Source organism: Aythya fuligula, chromosome 2, assembly GCF_009819795.1.
Source record: "Aythya fuligula isolate bAytFul2 chromosome 2, bAytFul2.pri, whole genome shotgun sequence".
Lineage (NCBI taxonomy): Eukaryota > Metazoa > Chordata > Aves > Anseriformes > Anatidae > Aythya > Aythya fuligula.
Genome location: NC_045560.1, coordinates 26,264,129 through 26,283,594, shown reverse-complemented (window position 1 = coordinate 26,283,594; position 19,466 = coordinate 26,264,129). Strand labels below are relative to the sequence as shown.

Sequence of the window (19,466 nt, the reverse complement as noted above, 5' to 3'; positions counted from 1 at the left end):
TTCACATGAGGCCATTCCCTATCTCCTTGACTGACTGGGGATGGGGGAATATTGCTCCTACTGGAGAGCTGGATGTAACTGCTAGTTGGGTTAGCTTCTGTGTAGGCTGTTAACCAAGATGTGAGCTACTACCACCCCAGAACACTGTGCTGAGAGAATATATCGAATTTTTCACCTCAAACATTTATAATTCAGTAATTGCTGATGGTTGTACAAATGTACAGAGTTACTCATATCCTGGTAATTACTGGTGAAGGCAGAGAGGTCTTCACTTGGAGGAACATCATCTCTTCTTTTTTGACCCTGATGATCAACCTGCAATGGTTCTTATCTAACTAAAAGTTGGCCTAACTCTTGTTCTCAAGCACTTAGGGACAACTGAAACATCCTTTCAGTACATGGACTCTCTCAAACATGGACTATAATTGTTCTGGTCTCTAATTCTCCTTAGGGCAGCATTAAAATGTTTTATTTCTATTTCTCTTCCATACTTTCCATCTGAGATGCTCATAGTTCTTTTCATTTACAGTTTGCTGAATATTCAACTTAGAGAGGCCATAAACTTTAAGGATTCCTTTCAAAAATGCATCAGTAGGAAGACAGTATCTAATGCCTATACATTAAAATTGGTTCCTCTTTCCACAGGAGGACAAAGATGTATCTTCTGGAAGTATTTAGCTAAACACATCATTTGCATGTTGACTGCAGGATTTCTTTTGTATTGATATTTTTCTATCTAGTCTCATGACACCAGAGGAAAGTGTGGTTCTTTGTCTTAACTCTGCCTTGGTTTTGAAGTTTTCTTTCAAAAGGGACAGGACTTCTCTTATAGAATATACCTGTGGGTTCACTCATTGACATCCTTTTCTGTCTTTGCACTGACTGCTTCTAGAAGATTAAGGTTTTGTGGCTATATGCAGGCTTATCTTTACATGTGTCAAACCACCTTGCCTTGCACAGCCATTTGAGGAACCTTGCTTCTGTAAGTGCTCATCTTTAAATCCAAACTTCTGGGAAAGGGTAGTTGAGATTTCTAAAACATATCTGTATGCTGTAATAGCTTGAGAAATTTTTCCTTTTTCATATGATCCAGGTGATGTTGCAGAATCTGGATCTATCTGAAGTCACACTCAGGTGGAAATAACAAACAAAACAGTTCTGGGTGTGGAGAAAGCCTGCCTAGAAAGCCCTCCGGATACTTCTGATCTTCCTTCCTGGTCAACAGTCAAGCCTCCCCAAGTGCAGCTGAGAGCACTGTCAATCAATAATTAAAAGAAAATCTTTGATTTTTTTTTTTTTTTTTTGAAGTCTAGAGAAAGGTGAATGAATTTCACATGAATTGTTGGGGAGAAAACACCAAGAACTAGTCGAAACAGAAGATGCTTGCTTGGAGATGCAGACAGCAGAGACTGTAAGTTCACAAGTGGAACAACTTCTTCAGCACAGAGATATGGTTTTGCTTATGACTCAAGTTCTGAAGAGCTTGAAGGACCTTTACCTTTCCTTTTTAGAGGAACAATTTATCCTAAATATGTCTGCAGGTAGGCATTTCATATCTTCAAGTCTTGCTGTTTTTCCTATACTATTAATTTTCTCTCCTTTTGCTACTTTTCAAGGTAATTGAAAACAGAGCAACCAATTTTCTCATCTGGAAAAGACTGCAAAATTCAGTCTGAGATGCTAATAAACAGCATTTTCACTTGCCAATGCAATCTAATAACTTCAGTGATCACACAGGTGATCCAGATTGAGAAACGTGTATAAACATAATTTTGCAGTTACCAAGCCATACTTGTGTACTTGGAGTTTCAGCAATAACACAGTACTGACATTAGCTAAGCTTCCAGAGAAAAGCTATTGTTTCTGACTTTCCTTGATTGCCCACAGTAGAAAAGAGAAACGGTTCATGCTATCAGGATTTTCTTGATGATGCTATACTACATTCACAACAAACACGAACCTTTGTTCTTTAATATAATGATCTTTTAAAACGTAAAAATTTGGTACGCTTGGTTAACTGCACCAGTTAGATTCTTCTATCTAAAGTAACTAACTTTTCCAGATACTTGGGGTAGAGAAGTTCCATCCCAAACTGAAGAATAATAATCTTAGCCCTAGTGTAAGTAGGAAATGCTTGATTAACCTCAACTCAAATAATATGGCATTTACCCTTGGACTGTGATCATATTTAAGTGCACAATTATAAATGCATATACAGCTCCTGAGGAAAGGGGGGAAACAACATAACTATGGCAAAGACAGGAAGGAGGGAGCAAAAGTACCTTGCAAATGATTCAGCAAGAAAAGTCTGAATCAACAGGTACAAACAAGAGCAGTGTAACTGTACATGCACATTGAAGTGCCACAATAATAACATTTCATCTGTAATGAAATAGTTATTTGTATTGTGTTTCAGGCAACAGAAACAGCAGCTTATGTTTTAATGAGCTTCCTTCAAAGCGTTATTTTTTTCCACAAATATGTCTTTGCTGAAGCTTCTTATTGATTAAAGTAAAGAAAAGAAACTTAAATTATGGTCTTTTTGAGTCCACAAAGCAAATGAAAATCACATAAATACAGCTCAACTGGGAAGCATTTGCAACATAATTCTTGCAAAGAAATGATAAATGAATAACAAAAAGAGCTGACATATACCCAAGTTCAGAGTCAGACTGGAGCTGCAGCACTGAGGGGTCTGTGTCCCATTGCAAGGTCCTAGGGTGGTAATCAGCCGTGCAGCACAACGGGGGGAAAAAAAGAACACACAGAATTAACTGAAAGGATGAACAAAACCCCATCTCATTAGTTACATGCTGTACGTAGAACATTCAACCTCCAAGTGCAAGGGCAAGCTGCAGTATGTCAAAGAAGGTTTACTACTAGCCTATGACAGGACTATTAAAATTACATGTTATCAGTAAATAAAAGGGAAGAAGCTGGGTTTCTTTTCAGATTTTAATTAATAAAACTTTTTTTTTTTTTTTTTTTTTTTTTTCCTGAAAGACTTCTAACTCTCCAGTTATGGTTGATGCACTCAGTATGTACAATTTGTAGGCAAAATTTATTATAATCATGTTTTTTGTTGTTGTTGTTTTGGTTTGGTTTGGTTTTTTGTTTGTTTGTTTTGTTTGTTTGTTTTGTTTTGATCAAATGGATTGAACACTTGCCCTGAATTCCACTGAACAGCAGTCTAACCCTTTGTATACTCCTAAGACTGACTGTAAGCCATCCTGTAAAGAGTTCTCTGGGTACAAACAACACAAACAAATGGCACACTGACACCAGTTCTGACATGTTATGGAGGCACCTGGGACAAATAAATTCCACTTCTTTTCATCCACAGAAAATTTCTGGGGGAGAGGGGAATGACCCATCTGGAGAAATCAGATGATGGCAGTCTCTTAATGGACTACGGTCATGTGGGACTGTCACAGAAAATTTAAAAAAAATTCAAGAATTTTTCAACAATGCCTACTCATTTTTTTTATTTTACTTTATTTTTCCTCCTAATGAAGCCATACATCATATGCAAGAGAACTGTCCGTGACAGCATCAGGAATAAAAGTTTGGCTCGTGGCCACGTTGTTCTGCGATACGAACACGAGATAATGCATTGTACTCACTAGCAGAGGCTAAAGTAAAGGAAAGCACTCCCACACTAAAGCAAGCAAGTCATGTCTATGCAGTAGATAATGATAGTCCTCAAAATTAAAAACTCCACTCATTTCTTTTGAATAATATTTTGATACAGAAAATACACTTTTATCACACCCAGCTAAACCCAACCATATAACTAGCCATGTTTAATCTACACAAGCCCTTCTGCAACAGTAGCAACCTCTGCCAATGAATCATTCATATAAACTAAGTTATTCAATTAGATTAGAAATAGATCACATACAGCCATACAATTTTGCCACTCCTATACTCAGTAAATGTACCCGTTCTATTACCAATGTTAATTCACCCTCTAGTGAGACAGACAAAGGCATGTGATTCACTTTGTTGTGTCAGAGTGAAAGATAATCTATCTCAACATCCTGCATGTACAAAAACAATGAAGAATTGTAATGAAAAGGTGCCTGCATTACGTGCAGTGTAAGGGTACTTTTTCCTCTTAAGATATCATGATCCATAGTGAGGTGTATTGGCGTTAAAGACTCTACAATGATACAGAAAGACTCCTCTAAAATGAAACAGTATTACAAAAGGATTAGAGATAAAACAATGAAGTAATAAAAAACAGATGATTTTCCCTTGAACTGGACTGTAGCTCAAGTGCGGCAGAAACGTAAGCGGACATAAAGATCTGAATGCCTGATGCAATGCAAAAGCATCAGTGTCTAATGCATTACATACACACCATTAAAAATGCTATCTGTGTGAAAATGCCTTGTAATGTCACCAAGGTCAGTAACATGCAGTAGGACTCACTATGCATATGCCTATTTCTAATGTTATAGCTGCCTAGGGACTACTTATAAAGGCTTTCCAAACATTTACAAGAAAATATACATAACTCATTTCAGTTATTTCCCCCCTCCATTCATTTCCAAATGTACAAAATTTCCCAAGGGAAGACTAATAAAGACTATTGCATCAGAAAAACCCCATTAACAAATGATTAAAGCAAGAGCTTGCAACAGGTCTCTGCAAAGACCCAGACCTTACAGTCCACCTCTGAGAATCCAGACCAAGTTACAAGAGAGCACATTTACCTCACACTCAGCTGGTTGCCTGAACAAAATAGATTTAGAGACCTTACACACTTGAGACAGCACTCAAATCCCCCAAATATGAGCACAGCAATACTTATTGTGGAAATTTCCAATGCAAAGATATGTATTCAACCCCTAGTCCAAAAATAATAATAATAATAAAATCTTAGATTTGTACTCCAAATAATACTTTTTTGTTTTGTTTTGTTTTGTATCATGCTACAACTTGAAAAGTCTTGAAAAATAAATAAGGAAGTGATCTGCTGTGTTGTCCTCCCAAGCTCAGCTGAACAACGTTATTGCAAAAACTGAGGCTGCAGGTAGCAGATCATCAGGTCCCAAGTCTTGCCCTAGGAGACACGATGCAAGTGGCTACGCTTAAATCAGGGAGCAACTACAGGCTTCAAGGAAGAAGACTGGTTTGCCCTTTGCCTCTTCCTGCTACCTGAAGAATGTCTGCAGATCAAAATGAAAGTGAGTGAACAGGAGAGATGTAATATGGACCTGCAGTATAGCCAGTTCCCATGGCAATAACACCAGAGAAGAAATAAACAGATTCTTGATGGACTGGCAACACAGAGATGCTGTTAACTAGCCTGTGCTGTTACCTGGAATAGGAAAGTAAAGCTAATCTGTTTGCGAAGAGCAGATTGTATGGCATTCCCTGATCGTTTGGATGAGTATTATCATTACGTTTGTTCTGCTGTGGACAACTCTCTGTGAGGATTGTGAAATGCCATTGGATCTGGGTGAAAAATCAGTGTTAACCTTTATCAAACCTAGTACACAAATTCTTTCCCAAAAGATTTATTTTTTCATTAAGAAAATGATTATGTATTGTTGCTCTTTTTTTTCTTTCTTCCTCATATATAAAAACTGATTTTGGCTTTGGGACTTTGGCCACCCAAAGATAGGGGCAGAGGGAGTAACATTGCAGACCCCAAACACAACTGCATGGGCCTAGGAGAACTGTTTGACTGGTAGCTCAGCAGTCAAGCACAGGTGCTCCCACTCAGTACGAGTGAGCATAATTTGGGAAAAGTTCCCTTGAACAGGCTGAATGGATTTTGGCACAGGTCTATGTAGAAGAGATCTAAAGCATTTTGCCACATTTTAATGGGGAAAAGAGACTTGAGCATTATACAGCAGCTAAAAGCAGCGCTCCCTTACACATTACTGTCCTTCCACAAATCTCCTGGAGTCCACCTGAGTTGAGCCTCCTTCTTCAGGTGAACTGAGTGCACATGGCATGGAAAGAGACCCTGGAAACTCCACAGAAGGAAACTCACTGGTCATGGGAGTCACAGCCAGGACTAAGCCAGATCAGGCTGTTCCCATCACCCAGAAAGCAGAGACACTGTTTTAATGAGAACTACCCATTGTTTCAAAGCTGGTTGCTACATAAGTCTCCCACGCAGTGACAAACAATAGCCCTGCTATCAATCTTCCTTCCACACGTTTGGTGAACAACGGCTGCCCTTGAGTGATCGTAGGATAAAAACTAACTATTATCAAACAACAGATTGTTCTAAAGCAGCATGAAGGGAACAAGGACTTTAAGATCTTGCACTAAGTAGACAAGGTAGAGGTGTTATTACCTCTCTTTAAAATGTTCTGCTTTCATGCCTTTAGATCCTCTATTTTAGTATTCTCTATTTGTTATGTATTATGATCTCAGTAATTCAGGAATTTAGGACAGCATTCTTAGATGCTGCTGCTGTTTCAGCTATTTGTACTGAAAAAGTACTAGTTCATTTTGATGCAATGCATCTTCTTTCTCCCCAGTCAGTAAGGGAATAACCTGCAAGAAGAAAGCAAGGGGAGAAAGAGACCAAGATGTTACACATTTAAGAAAAGATTAGATGGTAAAGCAACTTGTTACATTTTTCTATTCTGAATTCATGTCCACAGCCTTAGGGAGATATTCAGAACAGAATTCCAAGAGGATGGGAGCTATTGCAAAATTTAAGGAAGTAAAAGGCATTTGAACAGAAGCATTCCCTTTTCTGTATTTATTATTACAAAGGAAAAGCAGACACTCTGCCATGTGTTAGGGTGCCCTGTGGAACCTTACTTCCAGACTGTTTTATTCTGACTGCATCATGTTGTTTATGTAGATTAAAAATGTGGAAAAGGCTAAAACAAATAAACTACAAATAAAATAAAACATTTGAACTCTTTTAGGAAATTCCCAACCTCATAATGCATTAATGAAACATCACTTTTATCATCTAAAACTGTCTGGAATTTGTGAGAACTTCTCAGCTGATTTAAAAAACTTTGAATCTGGCCTTAATGATACTATATGAAACATGTAAGGCATCAGTGCCAACACATACACTTATTAAGACCTCATCATGAAAGGATATTTAATACCCTGAATTATGGTCAGATTGTGGTACAGCTCAGCTCTGGTAAATGCCCTAATCCAGCATGTTGGCAGCTTTGTTCTGTCTCTTCTTCCCTGAAGCTAAAATCAAATCCTCCCTCATCTGTTGCTGATGCTGCAGAACATGTGTTCTGCATGACTTCTCTTCTCCCCCCACTTTCCCTTCCCAGGTCAAGAGCAGCCAGGCCTGAAAATTTGTGCTTTTGAAAAAGGCTACTCACAGAAGTAACAGCAAACCCTGCTTTTCCAAGGGGCCTCTTGCAGGGTAGAAATCTCTTTGCTGCATTGCAAATCGTTCCTTCAAGCAGAACTGAAGAAAAATAAATACCATGTTACAGCATCTCCTATCACCAGGTACTACTAGGTGATACACTTCATTATTTAATGAAACACCATTGGATGGGACAGATCCCAGCTCCAGCATCTTCCTTTGCACTAACAGCAACATCTTACAATGATCCCTTGTGTGGAAAACAACTGTGCCCTTCTAACCCAAAATACATTGAAGGAGTGTGCCGTGGCTCCACAGATTGAACTGTTCAGATGTTTTCAGAGATCAGAGGCCAACCCCATTAAGCAAAATACAGACTGTTCCCAAACTGAAAGACAAAAAATGAAGAGGGAGTCACTCACAGCATATCAAGTCTCAAACCGCCTTTGCTTACCAGAGTAATGCTTTCTTCCTATCATTCATAATCATATGAATGTTGGGAAGAAATGACTACTGTCACTTTCCCTGTCCAAGGTAGCAAGGGTATTTATACCCTTCTATCTTCAGGTACTTGAAGGAAGTGCTCTAGCAGGGAAACAAGTCATCACTGGCTTCCTACACAGGAGCAGAACGACAGGAGATTGCTCCATATATGAGTTCTGAGTACCCAACCTAGACTCCAACCAGTGTCAGAGGTGGCTGTCCACAGGGAACCTGGGGAGAAAGGCCAGCTAACTGGGGTGGGTGACCATGCCACTAAAGTACCTACATTATATCCCCACAGCGGAGCAGCACAGGTACTTTTCCTCTCTGCCACCCCATTCTCAAGAAACTATTCCTTCCCTGGCCACTGATGGTGGGACTGTGAGCATATCTAACTTGTGTTTGAAAGAGGGTACAGAAATCTACAGGCCATTCAGACCCATTTTGGTCCCTGGTAAGGTGAAGGAACAAATCCTCCTGGAAGGTATTTTTAAGGACATGATAGTAAAGGTGTTTGGGAGTAGTCAGCATGGATTTATGAAGGGGAAAATGTGCTTAACCAACCATAAACCCATCTACAAAATGACTAGTTTTATGGAGAGCAGTGAATAGTGTTTATCTCAAGTTTAGTAAGGCTTTTGATACCTTTTCCCAAACTATCCCTATAGACAAACCGATGAAGTATGGACTAGGTAAGTGGACACTGAGGAGATTGAAAATTGGCTGAACTGCCATGCTCACAAGGCTGCAGTCAGTAGCACAATGTCCAGCTGGAGGCCATTCACAGGTGGAGTACTCTCAGGTGAAGTTTGAGTCCAATACTGTTAAATATCTTAATTAATTACCTATAGGACAGAGCAAAGTGCACTCTCAGCACGTCTGCAGATGATACAAAGCTGAGAGGAATCACTGATAAACCAGATGGCTGTGCCATCCAAGGGACCTTTACAGGCTGGAGAAATGGGCTGGCAGCAACACCATGAAGCTGAATGAAAAGAAAGGCGAAGTCCTACACTTGGGGAAGAAAAACCCCACGCATGCCAAGTGCTGCCTGGCTGGAGAGCAGCTCTGAGGAAAAAAGAGCCGGGGTACTGGTGAGTTTGTGGAGTCTCCATCATTTTATATAGTCAAAGCCCAACTGGACATGGCCAGAGCAACCTGTTCTAGGTGACCCTGCTCTGAGCAGAAGTGTTCAACTAGACAACATCCAGTGGCGCCTCCCAACCTCAGCCTTCCAGTTCTGGGGTTGTGTGATTCAGTGCTCTCCCTTTCATCCTCTGCTAGCACGCGCTGAAGAGTCAAGATGCTATCTGCTCTGACAGGAAAGCTGTTTGAAAGCCTGCAGTGAAAGCTGTTTGAAAGCAACCTACTTCTTGCTTTCTTTTCTTCTAACTTCAAATGCAACTTGAAAAAAAGCAAACTTGGAAAAAAGAGCAGTAAAAAAAAAAAAAAAGTGCTTTTAGGCAAAAGTCCTAACTAGTAAAGAATAAAGAGACTCTTGTTTCTTACTTTGATGCAAAGATGAGCCCCATGCTTAAAATACAGGCTTAGATCACAATTTCCATGAGATTCGGCACTGCTTACATTATAACTGTGCATCTGCATATGGATAATGTATTGAAGAATAGGTTCCACCCAACTCATGTATTCTTAAAAATACCGGATATAACAATTGTGAGATTTTATTTTAAAATTGCTGGTAAAATACTAGGATTTAGACATGTTTAAATGCATTTCTTCAATATGATACCAAATATTTTCACCTAAATTACAATCCAGTATTATTTTCAAGTTTAATATGTAATCTATTGTGTATCTAGACTTTTTTTCCCCGAGGTCTGAACATTGCCAGAATGAATTTAAGACTAGAAAACTGTCAGTGAGAAACTACTGCACGTATGAAAACATATAAGTGTATAGATAAGCTGTTTGTTTTTATTCCTTTCATTCTAGATTTTTGTAATTTTAATTTTCTCCTCTGTAATTTTCACTTTCTGATATTTGTCATACACTTAAGATGTCTCCAAAAAAAAAAAAATCAAGAAAAAGAAGACTCAGAGCTATTACTCAGAGATGGAAAAGTGCCACTTGCCTCAATTGGTGTTTTGCATTTAAGCCACTGTTCTGGTGCCATCTGTGCTCTGTTTAGCGGATCTGTTCCACTTTGAAAGGATTGGCAAAAACAAAATACCTTCCTTGTGCTACTTGTTTTCTGAAGCACATTATAAGCAAGATGGTTATCAGCATTTAGGGAGGGTTTGTGCCTCTCAACAAGACGCTCACTTACACGCAGATGCTCACGTATAGCAGAATGGCCAGACATCACTGTGGATTCTTGTATTCAGAGCTGGGCTGGTAATCATAAAATAAAATGCCATAATGCATTCAGCAAACAAGGAGTTTGGCACCAGTGCTGGAGCTCAGCCAGATACTTGGGTTTGCATTTACACTCCCAAGCAGGCTGACACCTCAGACTTCCAGTCTTCACCAATAAAAAGAGCAACTATGACCTCCCTGGGAGCAGAACACTGTCTTTCAGCTGCCTGGCAACCTTAGCAGCACTTCTCAGAAGGGCATGAGTTTAAAAAACTCTTTTTTTTAAGGTATATTTATAAAAAATTATAGACATGGTAATATTTAAAACCTATGTATATTTCAACATCCTTCTTAAATCAAGGCTATATTGCTGAACGTATTTAATAATTTGCAAAATCCACTTGAAATTTAAATCAGAATGGACAATTCTGGCGTGGTTTTAATTATAAGGATATATAACAGGACAAACGCCTTGTTGATTTTAATTCCATAGAATTCAGCTAAGTAAATCAGAACTTAAATTCATCCAATCTGCTGAACTTATTTCATGTATTTGAAGTCTGTCCTTTTGATTCAGGTCTACTTTACAGGATATGATCTCCTGGCAATGTAATGAGCCTTGTCATTCTCACAGTTTCTATGCTACAACTACAGAAATCTTTCTTAGTCTGGAAATTTATGCTGGTTTACCAGAAGGGTCACTGTGAACAGCAGGCAGTATCTGCGAGGACAAAAGGTCACATAGTTAGAAGCTTCTGCTGAGCCTATGAATTCACACAGATTTACTGTAAGTGCTGGATAGCATGAAGTGTCATCTTGAATGTGCATTAATAAAAAACATGTTCAGGAGGGGGAAGGCACAAGTCACTTTGTTCCTGTAGCAAACCCTGAAGCGGTTTGAAAACTCTTTTTTAAAAAATATATATATTTGTATTTATTTTTTACACCAAGAATATGTCTAAGCAACAAAACAGAACTCAGATGATCAGAAATGTTATCAGGTCCTGCAGATGCTTTAAAGGAACTGCAGTACTCACATTGGGGCACTTTGATCCAAAAGGATGTGTAGATAAGGAAAGTTTTCTCAAAAACTTCAGGGGGTTTTGGAAACAGTCCCCTAAAGGACAAGGCTATACTCATTAATCAAATCTAGTAAAGACAATCCATAGTGTTTCAGAAGAGGCAAACAGCTACCAGGAAGGCCAGAAGCTACAATACTGTCTGGTATTATTCAACTGAAGAAGGTGAAAAAAAGGCAAATTTTCACATTTGTGTCAGAGTAACTGACTAGCTAGGAGAAAAGTTGATGCTTTCCTTCCTTTACACAATTTATTTTGTGATACTGCACCTATGTGTATGAACAGAAACAGCAAAATCCTTCCAGCAGAGAAGATTTTTGCTACAAAATAGAAAACTGAAAACAAGAACTCACTGTATGACAGTTATCAAAACGTTAGATTTTCTCACATCAACAGTTAAAATGTCAAAAATGTTCATGACACTACTATCTGACTTTTAATAGACCAGCTTAGATTTATTCTGCTTTAGAACTGTTAGATCTGGGGATTTAGTGAAATCTTTCCAGTAGCAAGAATTTGCATTTTATGGACTTGAAGAAAATTCCTAAAAAAGGAGTTGCTGAAATAGCTACTCAGAGTCTATTTTTATTTTACCAGATTAAACATAAAATTGTGAATGGGTATTTTCTGAGGAGCTTTTCAGCAGGCTTGTGAGGAAGAAAAAGTCTACATGTACAAACTGTACCAGTTTAACTATGTTAAACAGTTTAACATTAGAGATAATCTCACAAAATTTAATTAAATCAAGATGAGATTCTATACAAGAGAAATTCTGCTTAGGCTGAGCTGGCCTTAGCAAGTAAGTTGTTTTAAAGATTAATAAAATGACCTGTTTTTTTTTTTCTAAAAGCATTATTGTATTAGTCCCCCAAATCATCTGATTATCTGACTAAATATATGCATGATATGCCTGGAAAAAGCTACAGAAAAATAATTACTGCTGATAATCTAAATGGTTAAGTGGGGCTTTAAACATTAATATTATTTTCTTCTGGATGCAGCTGGGGCTCAGGTTTCCAAGGCATTTTATGAAGCACCCTGGGAATGGCAATCTTCCCTTCTCCTTTAATTTATAGCATGGAGATGCTTGCTAATGAGAAAAATAATCAAAGATCTGGAGGACTGAACTCTATCCATCCTTCAGGAATGAAAGCACAAAAATCCTTAATGATGCCACAGGCTCACATGCTAAAAGGATTGCAGATGATTCTAATTAATATGGACCATTCTGACTTTGTAACTGGCACGCACTGAGAAACACTCCTTGCTTTCTAGGTCAGATGTGCAGACACTTGAAAGCGACTGCCAAATATCAGTCCCGAAGGTGTCTGCTTATGTTTACAGGCTAAAAAAAAAATCGGCAGGGAGAGGCTTCAGAAATTTTGTGCTAAATATACACTGAATGTAAAGGAGTAGGATTATGGTTGTTCTTGTGCAGGCACAAAAGGAGGGAACAGGATGCAAGAAACCCACCATTTCCTCCAGCTGTATGTATGGACCTATATAGGGCAAGCCCCGACGTTTGCAAGCAGCTCCATGCAGTATTCATGCCAAGCAGTCTGTGCTCTGTGGAAAAGGATTGGCCAGCACTGCTCCTGTCACATAAATGGGTTGCAAATGGGAAATGTGAGAGATTTGCTGCTTTGCTTTAAAAAGCAGAGAATTTCTGTGAATTTCAGTGAATTTCTACAGCAATGATAGCTGAGGCAGCTCGGATGCCCCCAGGTCACTCCTGCTTCACACACGCCAGGAAGATTCAGGCCAGGAAGACTTAAGGCACAGTTTGGCCTCTAACACTGAAAGAAACTGCAAGATGAAACTCATGTGCCAAGAGATCCCAAGGAGGGTACCATGGTAAATACAGGAGAAAATTGAACAGCTGGGATGTATAATTCTGCCTTATCTTGTAATGACAAACATCCCATCCCAAACCCAAACCCACCAAAACAGAGCGACAACCCCACGGGTTACCTCATGTGCCTCTAGCCGCCAGACAAACCTTTCTGTTGACTCTCCACTCAGATTCATGTCTGTGCTGCACAACAGTCCCTAGGGTCAAAAACCTTCTTTTTTGAATAAAACACCATTCAAGTGAAGATCACCATAAAGTAGCTATTTTCCCTTGGTCTTTCCTGCAGCTCTCTTCAAATCTTTACATTGTTCCGTGCTTCCCTTTGGCTCAGCACATTTATGAAATATGTATGCCAGTAAAACAGCCATTTAAAAGCCATTTTACACATATAAACTGGTCTTAAAATAAATAAATAAATAAATCTGATACTCATAACAGTTAAAGCTGCTGCTCCTGGGGCAACACAACATAGACCCACTTGTACTGGTCACATTTATGGAGGATCCCTGTCATTTGTGAAATGGGTAACACAATGAAGTGTGGAGAATTTAACGCTAAGCAGCAATGATGAACAGCATCAGTGCAGAAAACCTGTCAAACGCACTTACTTAATGATAAAGTAGCTGAGCCCTAGGCAATGTGGTTATGTGGCAGTGGTTTTAGCAGATCTTACAGAAATGTGTTTTTATTATGGTCTATAAGAGATGTTTTCTGTACCTAAAGAGACTACAGAAAACATGCTGCAGAGACTGTAAAAGACAATCCACTACAATAACCCAACCTTCCTGTACAACTGAACTAGAGAACAGGATCCAACCTCTTCCTTTGCCTTCTGCATGTGTCTAAACAGCAAAGCAGGCATCTAAAAAGGGGAGTGGCATCCTGGTACCCTTTCTTCAGCTTGTCAGTGTGTTTTATTACTGACTATGTAAGGAGTTGTTTAAAAATAAAACAGTGAAAATAAAAGCTGAGTTGCAAAGTCTGTTTTTTCAGGCAGAAAGTCTGAAAAGCACAGAACATAAAGACTTCAGTGACATTTGGATACACTTACGAGAGATCAGCAAAAAAATTCTTTACGATTTTAATTGTTACGTGGCAAAGGACATGCTTATTAACTCGATGTACCTTTTTTTGACTTGGCTGACAGTGAGCAAGGTTACACACAAAACTGCAAAAGGGTAAATATATTGTTTAAGTAAGTGCCATGCACTGACTCATTCAGTGCCCAGATGCTCCAGAGCTACCTCCTTCCCTGTGACTGTATTATCTGAGAAAGAAGAAATGTTTGTGTTTGAGATTCAGACATGATGCAATGTAGAGTTAAATCCAATGAGTGTGTTTAGGCATTGTATAAAAGCAGAACACTGAATAACTGCACAAAAAGGAGTAAATACCACAATGCAGAGAAAAAGGTCTGGAATTACATCTGCTTTTCCCTGCATCAGGTCAATACAAACTGAGGGTAGACATCAAGACAGTGAAAGAAAACATATCGTGAGGTATTCTTTTTATACCCAAGGGGCTCAAAGCATGCACAGTAGATGGAAGAAACTCAGAGTCACATTCGATGAAAACTTACACAGATGGAGACAAATATTGTCAGCAAACTTCAAAAGAGAGTAAGAGAACAGAAGACATGCTCTTGATTCCCTGTCAGTAAGAACATCCAAGTTGATGTGACAGCTGCTACTGTGCTGTCTGGAACACAATCTGGGGACACATTCAGAGGTCACAGTCACTGCAAGATGAACTGACACAGTGGACAAAAAGCATGCCAACAGCCCCAACCAAAGGCGATACAGCTCCCCTGAGAAAAGCCCTCCAGCATCACAGACAGCTGTTCTATTCCTAGGATGGCTGCAGCTTTTCACTTAGAAATAAAAAACTGCAGTGATGATGAGACAGCCAGGGTTACATAGTGGTCTAACTCCTATGAGAAATTGCACATTACTGCTACAGAACTTCGTTGAAAGATTTGATTTCCCTTTATTTTTTTCTTTTCTTTGCTACCTAATGCTATGCTCAAAGTTATTTTCTCACTATCTCTCATTAAATATTTACAGCTTCATCTTTACAAGGATTGACCCTGCAAAGCTTTACTGCAAATAAACTGCAGGCTCTGAAGGAAGCTAACCGATTTCAATGCATCAAATGCATTTCAAAAACTGTGCTGTCAATGGAGCAACAACATAATCCATGTAAAAACCATTTAAACTAAGTATTATGTAGTGCCCTAATCCAAGCAAGATCAACAATTATAGAACGCATAGCTGTAGCTAGACAGAAACACCAAAACTAATGGACTGTGAGAGAAATAGTATGAAATAATCAACCTGGATGCTTGAATTATATTACCGCAGATAGAAGACTACACTGAAGTAACCACTCTTTGATAGCAGCTACCAGAAGATTCAGAATGCTTCCTATCATCTTTGCCTTTGTGGTAGCCCACAAAATAATCAGGTAGCTAAACATATGGGCTGCAAAATATGCAAGTTAGAAATCAAAAGAGCACAGATGAAGTTGCTGCAGAAAGAAAAGCAACCATTAACCTTTACATGTCCAAGACAGCTGAGCCTTTTGCATTTTACTGAGCAGATGGAAGGTGGGAAACCTTATACATAGCCTAATGGGATTCCTGTGTTCCAGTGCAAAATGCTACATGCATGGAGCTTCACTGCACTCACACGCACACAAAGCCCAGTTCGACAATACATGTAACTGGGATGCCACTGTGCAAACCTGTAACTGTGTGGTAATGAATCCAACTGGGAACATACAGAAACAGCTAAGGAGAAAGGAGAAAAAAATGGGCCAAATGGCTAAATCACACCTTCATCCCCAAATGGAGCTCCTCCAAGCATGCAATACACCAGGCTGAGCACACAGACACCTTACAGATAACACAAGGATACACACCAGAGCAGGCTAATATTAGCAATGGAAGTTGCTCGGTCACAGGAGCTCATCCTTTCAGCAGAGACACATTTCTACTGTCTTATGTTGAGCTTGCATGCAAAGTGCAGACCCCTAGTGCTCTGGCTCTACCTGTGTCAGGGTACTGAGGCTCCTCCAGAAAGCTGGCTTAACCCACAAGACCTAATATTGCATTACATAGCTTTGAAGCACTGTGTAAGGTTTGTCCTTGTACACTCCCCCAGATGAAGCTGTGAGTGCTGAGGAGATGAGATGTAAGAATGTATGAGGTATGATAACTAGAAAACCATGCCTCTCCATGGGCACTGGTTTATGACAGTTAAGCAGGGTGTGCAAAGCCATGTGGAAATAGGAAAACTGCTCTCTGTGCAATAGGGCTGTAATGAACTGTTCAGAGCAGCTTCGTAACAAAGAGCAGCACATGCCAAACCTATTTCTTAGGCTTACAGTTATGGTAAAGTCTTCCAGAATCAACGTATAACACATCACTGCTCACCCAGAATTGATCCCTACTACAACCAAGAAAAAAAAAAAAAGTTTCCTGTCCTGTCCAACTGAAAGCATTCAAAGTAATTCCAAGCACCACTGTTCATCTACCACATGGTCTTTCTTACTGTTGCTGTAACACTGTCCTGCCGTGTATCAAACGGGACATTGGAATGCTCCTGAAACCTGGTGTTGTCCTTAGTGAAAAGGCTATGACAAATAGCAACATGGTACTAAAGGTCAAGCAGAAAAAAAAAAAAAAAAAAAAAAAAAAAAAACACATAAAAACCTGGGCTACACGGGACAGAAATGGTTCCATAATTTAGTGCTATTACATAGTCCTCCCCACACCTTCTGCTAATAAGCTTAATGTCATCAGGGAAAAGGCAATGTTGTTCGAGCTATTATGCTGGAGATAATGGACAATGGTGCTGCAGGCCGGCAGCACTACTCATGTATAGATCTTCTGCCAAAAGGGACTATTGTGGCCACGTAGCTTTTCTTCCTGTGCAACAAAAAGCTGTATGACTCTTCTGAATGAATGGCTGTTTGAGCTATTATCTGCCTGTTGGGCAGGCACATTATCCTGAATGAGAAATGTCCAGTGATAGAAGATCCAATAGAGTTTTTAAGTAAATCACTTTAGTGATTAATTTGTCTGATCATTAAAATTTTACAAAGTTTTTTCTGGTTTCATATTTGTCCAGCTTCAATGCCAAAAAACTTGCTGCTGTTACGCATTGCCTGATGGGGCTCTTCTTCTCCCCATATAACTAGTTTCCATCGTGAACAAGCTATCAGATAGTTTTCGTCTTCTTATGTAAAATCAAATGAGGTCTCTGGTTCCAGGACAAGGCCTACTTAACACTGCCTGAACCCTCACAATTTATCAAGAACCTTCCTGAAAAGCGGCTTGGATTTCTAGATTTAGCTCAACTATCCTCACGGTTCTGTAAGAAATCACAGGTGCTTGCCAGTGGAAACAAGCCTCAGATATACCTGATAAATAGATTGAGTCTGACAACTGCCAGGTGCCAACATCTCACAGGAGTATGAACACGACCTAGTTCTGCACCAGCAATTGTTATCTCACATTGGCACACACAAAGATCTCTTGCTTTCCTCAGAGCTCTCAGTAGGGCCTCTCTCAAAGGCAGTAGCAGCCTCTTTCCTCTCCAAGTTGGACAGCTCCACCACACGTGCATGTCTAAGTGTACTCCTGCACACAAACCCACACTGAATACACCTACCCACACCCAGTGACAAGCTCACTGCCACCCAGTGCTACCCACTGGTTACAGGGATTCACCAGGGCCTGTAGAACTTCCATTACCACACATCAGTCAGGCCAGGCACAAAAACCCTTGGCTGTCCTGGTACAAAACACAGCATTATGAATACCAGAGAGGATGGCAAGCAAACCCGTGGACAGCAAGTAAGGTCTTGGAATTCCCAGTACGGTCTCACTAATCCAGAAAATGGATCTAAAATGATACCCCACAATGTAATACCTCGTGAGCTTTGAAGAAGCCACCAAATGAAGTTCTCTGTAAGGATATGTGGTCATGTGCTTTTGTTGGCTGTTGGGCAGAATTTAAAGTGCTAGTGTAGGCCATATTAAAAAACATTCCTCCAAGGGTATTTCACTATCTTAAGATCAAAAAAGTTACACCACTAATGCTCAGAAGGAAAACAGGAATTTAGAGGTCTCCAGATAACATTGTCACAGTTGCCTGTAGTACTGTGGAGAATAACTTTATCCTAAACAGTAGTCTAAATACTTTTTGTTCTGCTCAAGGTATTCTGACTTGCTGAAGTCTACTGCATTTGCTTATGAATATAGCATTGTACTATTTACCATGTTTTGAACAGATAAAGCTCACAGGCTGGAGCTTTCCCTCCTAACAAACTCCATTCCTTCTAGAGGGTAGACAGAGAAGGGCTGAGCAGCTTTCAGCAACAGCTGTGCAACCTCCTCCTCTCAATGGAAGGTATCTGCATCTGGCTGAAGGGGAACACAATACACTTTCAGCTAGCAGAACTGTAATTTTTTTTAAGCGGAAGGCTGGTGTGGTATTAAACCTGGTGACCTGAAGCTCTGTGAGATTGCGTTTATGTAGGTAGAAGTATGTCACCTATTCCTTACAACTGTTTACTGCAGACAGCCATCACTGTGTTTTCAAGCCATTATCAGAGTTTTTGGCTCACAGATTTGATGAGCTGGTTTTATGTTGAGTTGGTTTAACACAAAAAAAAAAAAAAAAAAAAAAAAAAAAAGGCAAGCTATTTGGACCCATGTTTTACATTTTTCAAAATACACAGAATAGTTGCTTGGGCCTCTTCTTACTTGAACACATGCTCCTTTAACAGCAGCATCCTCGTTACTTTTTTACTCCAGACAAGGAATTACTCAGGAATTGCCACTTGCATTTCAAATTTTGGCCATATGAACAAAGATACGAAGGTTGCTCTTGTGCCCATCCCTTACACTCTTTTCCACAAGAGGAGAGCCACTTCCCTCCCACCCTCTGATATCCACAGTTTCTAAGACAAAATTGCCAGTTGGTCCTGGGGTGTTTCAGCCTGCTTCTATACAAGCTCTGCTTTACCACTGCCAGTTCCACACACTGCAATGCACAGCTATGTAGGAGCCCAAGACAGCCTGCTGTTACACACAGAAAGACACGTTCTACAGGACTTCACAGGGGACTGGTTATATGAACAAAGATTACTGTAAACAATCACATGAGCAACAGGTACTGTAACTGAGCACTTCCTCTATTTTTAGCTTCTATCTACACAGAATGACAGATTTCTATTGGCCTCTGTAGAACCATAAACTCAGCTTTTCTTTCCAATACAAGGTTCTGTCTCATATTTTAAAATCAGCTTGCTGTGTGCACTTATTTACCTCACGTCTAAGACCAGTCTTACAGGATGGTGACACACAGTGGAAAATGCAGAAACGGAAGTACACATTAGATACAGCATGTTC

At 39.6% G+C, this 19,466-nt stretch overlaps 1 protein-coding gene across 7 annotated transcripts in view; it reads right to left on the bottom strand.

Moving 5' to 3' along the window:
* The window catches only part of DYNC1I1 (dynein cytoplasmic 1 intermediate chain 1), a 188,827-nt gene that overhangs the window by 148,897 nt on the left and 20,464 nt on the right, over positions 1 to 19,466 (bottom strand). For 4 of the 7 annotated variants that reach the window (XM_032181029.1, XM_032181027.1, XM_032181032.1 and 1 more), the window contains exon 6: positions 2,656 to 2,715. The exons of the other annotated variants lie outside the window; for them this stretch is intronic. In XM_032181029.1, coding sequence (XP_032036920.1) covers positions 2,656 to 2,715 — 60 coding nt within the window. The remainder of the gene's footprint in view (positions 1 to 2,655; positions 2,716 to 19,466) is intronic. 7 annotated transcript variants of the gene reach the window in all.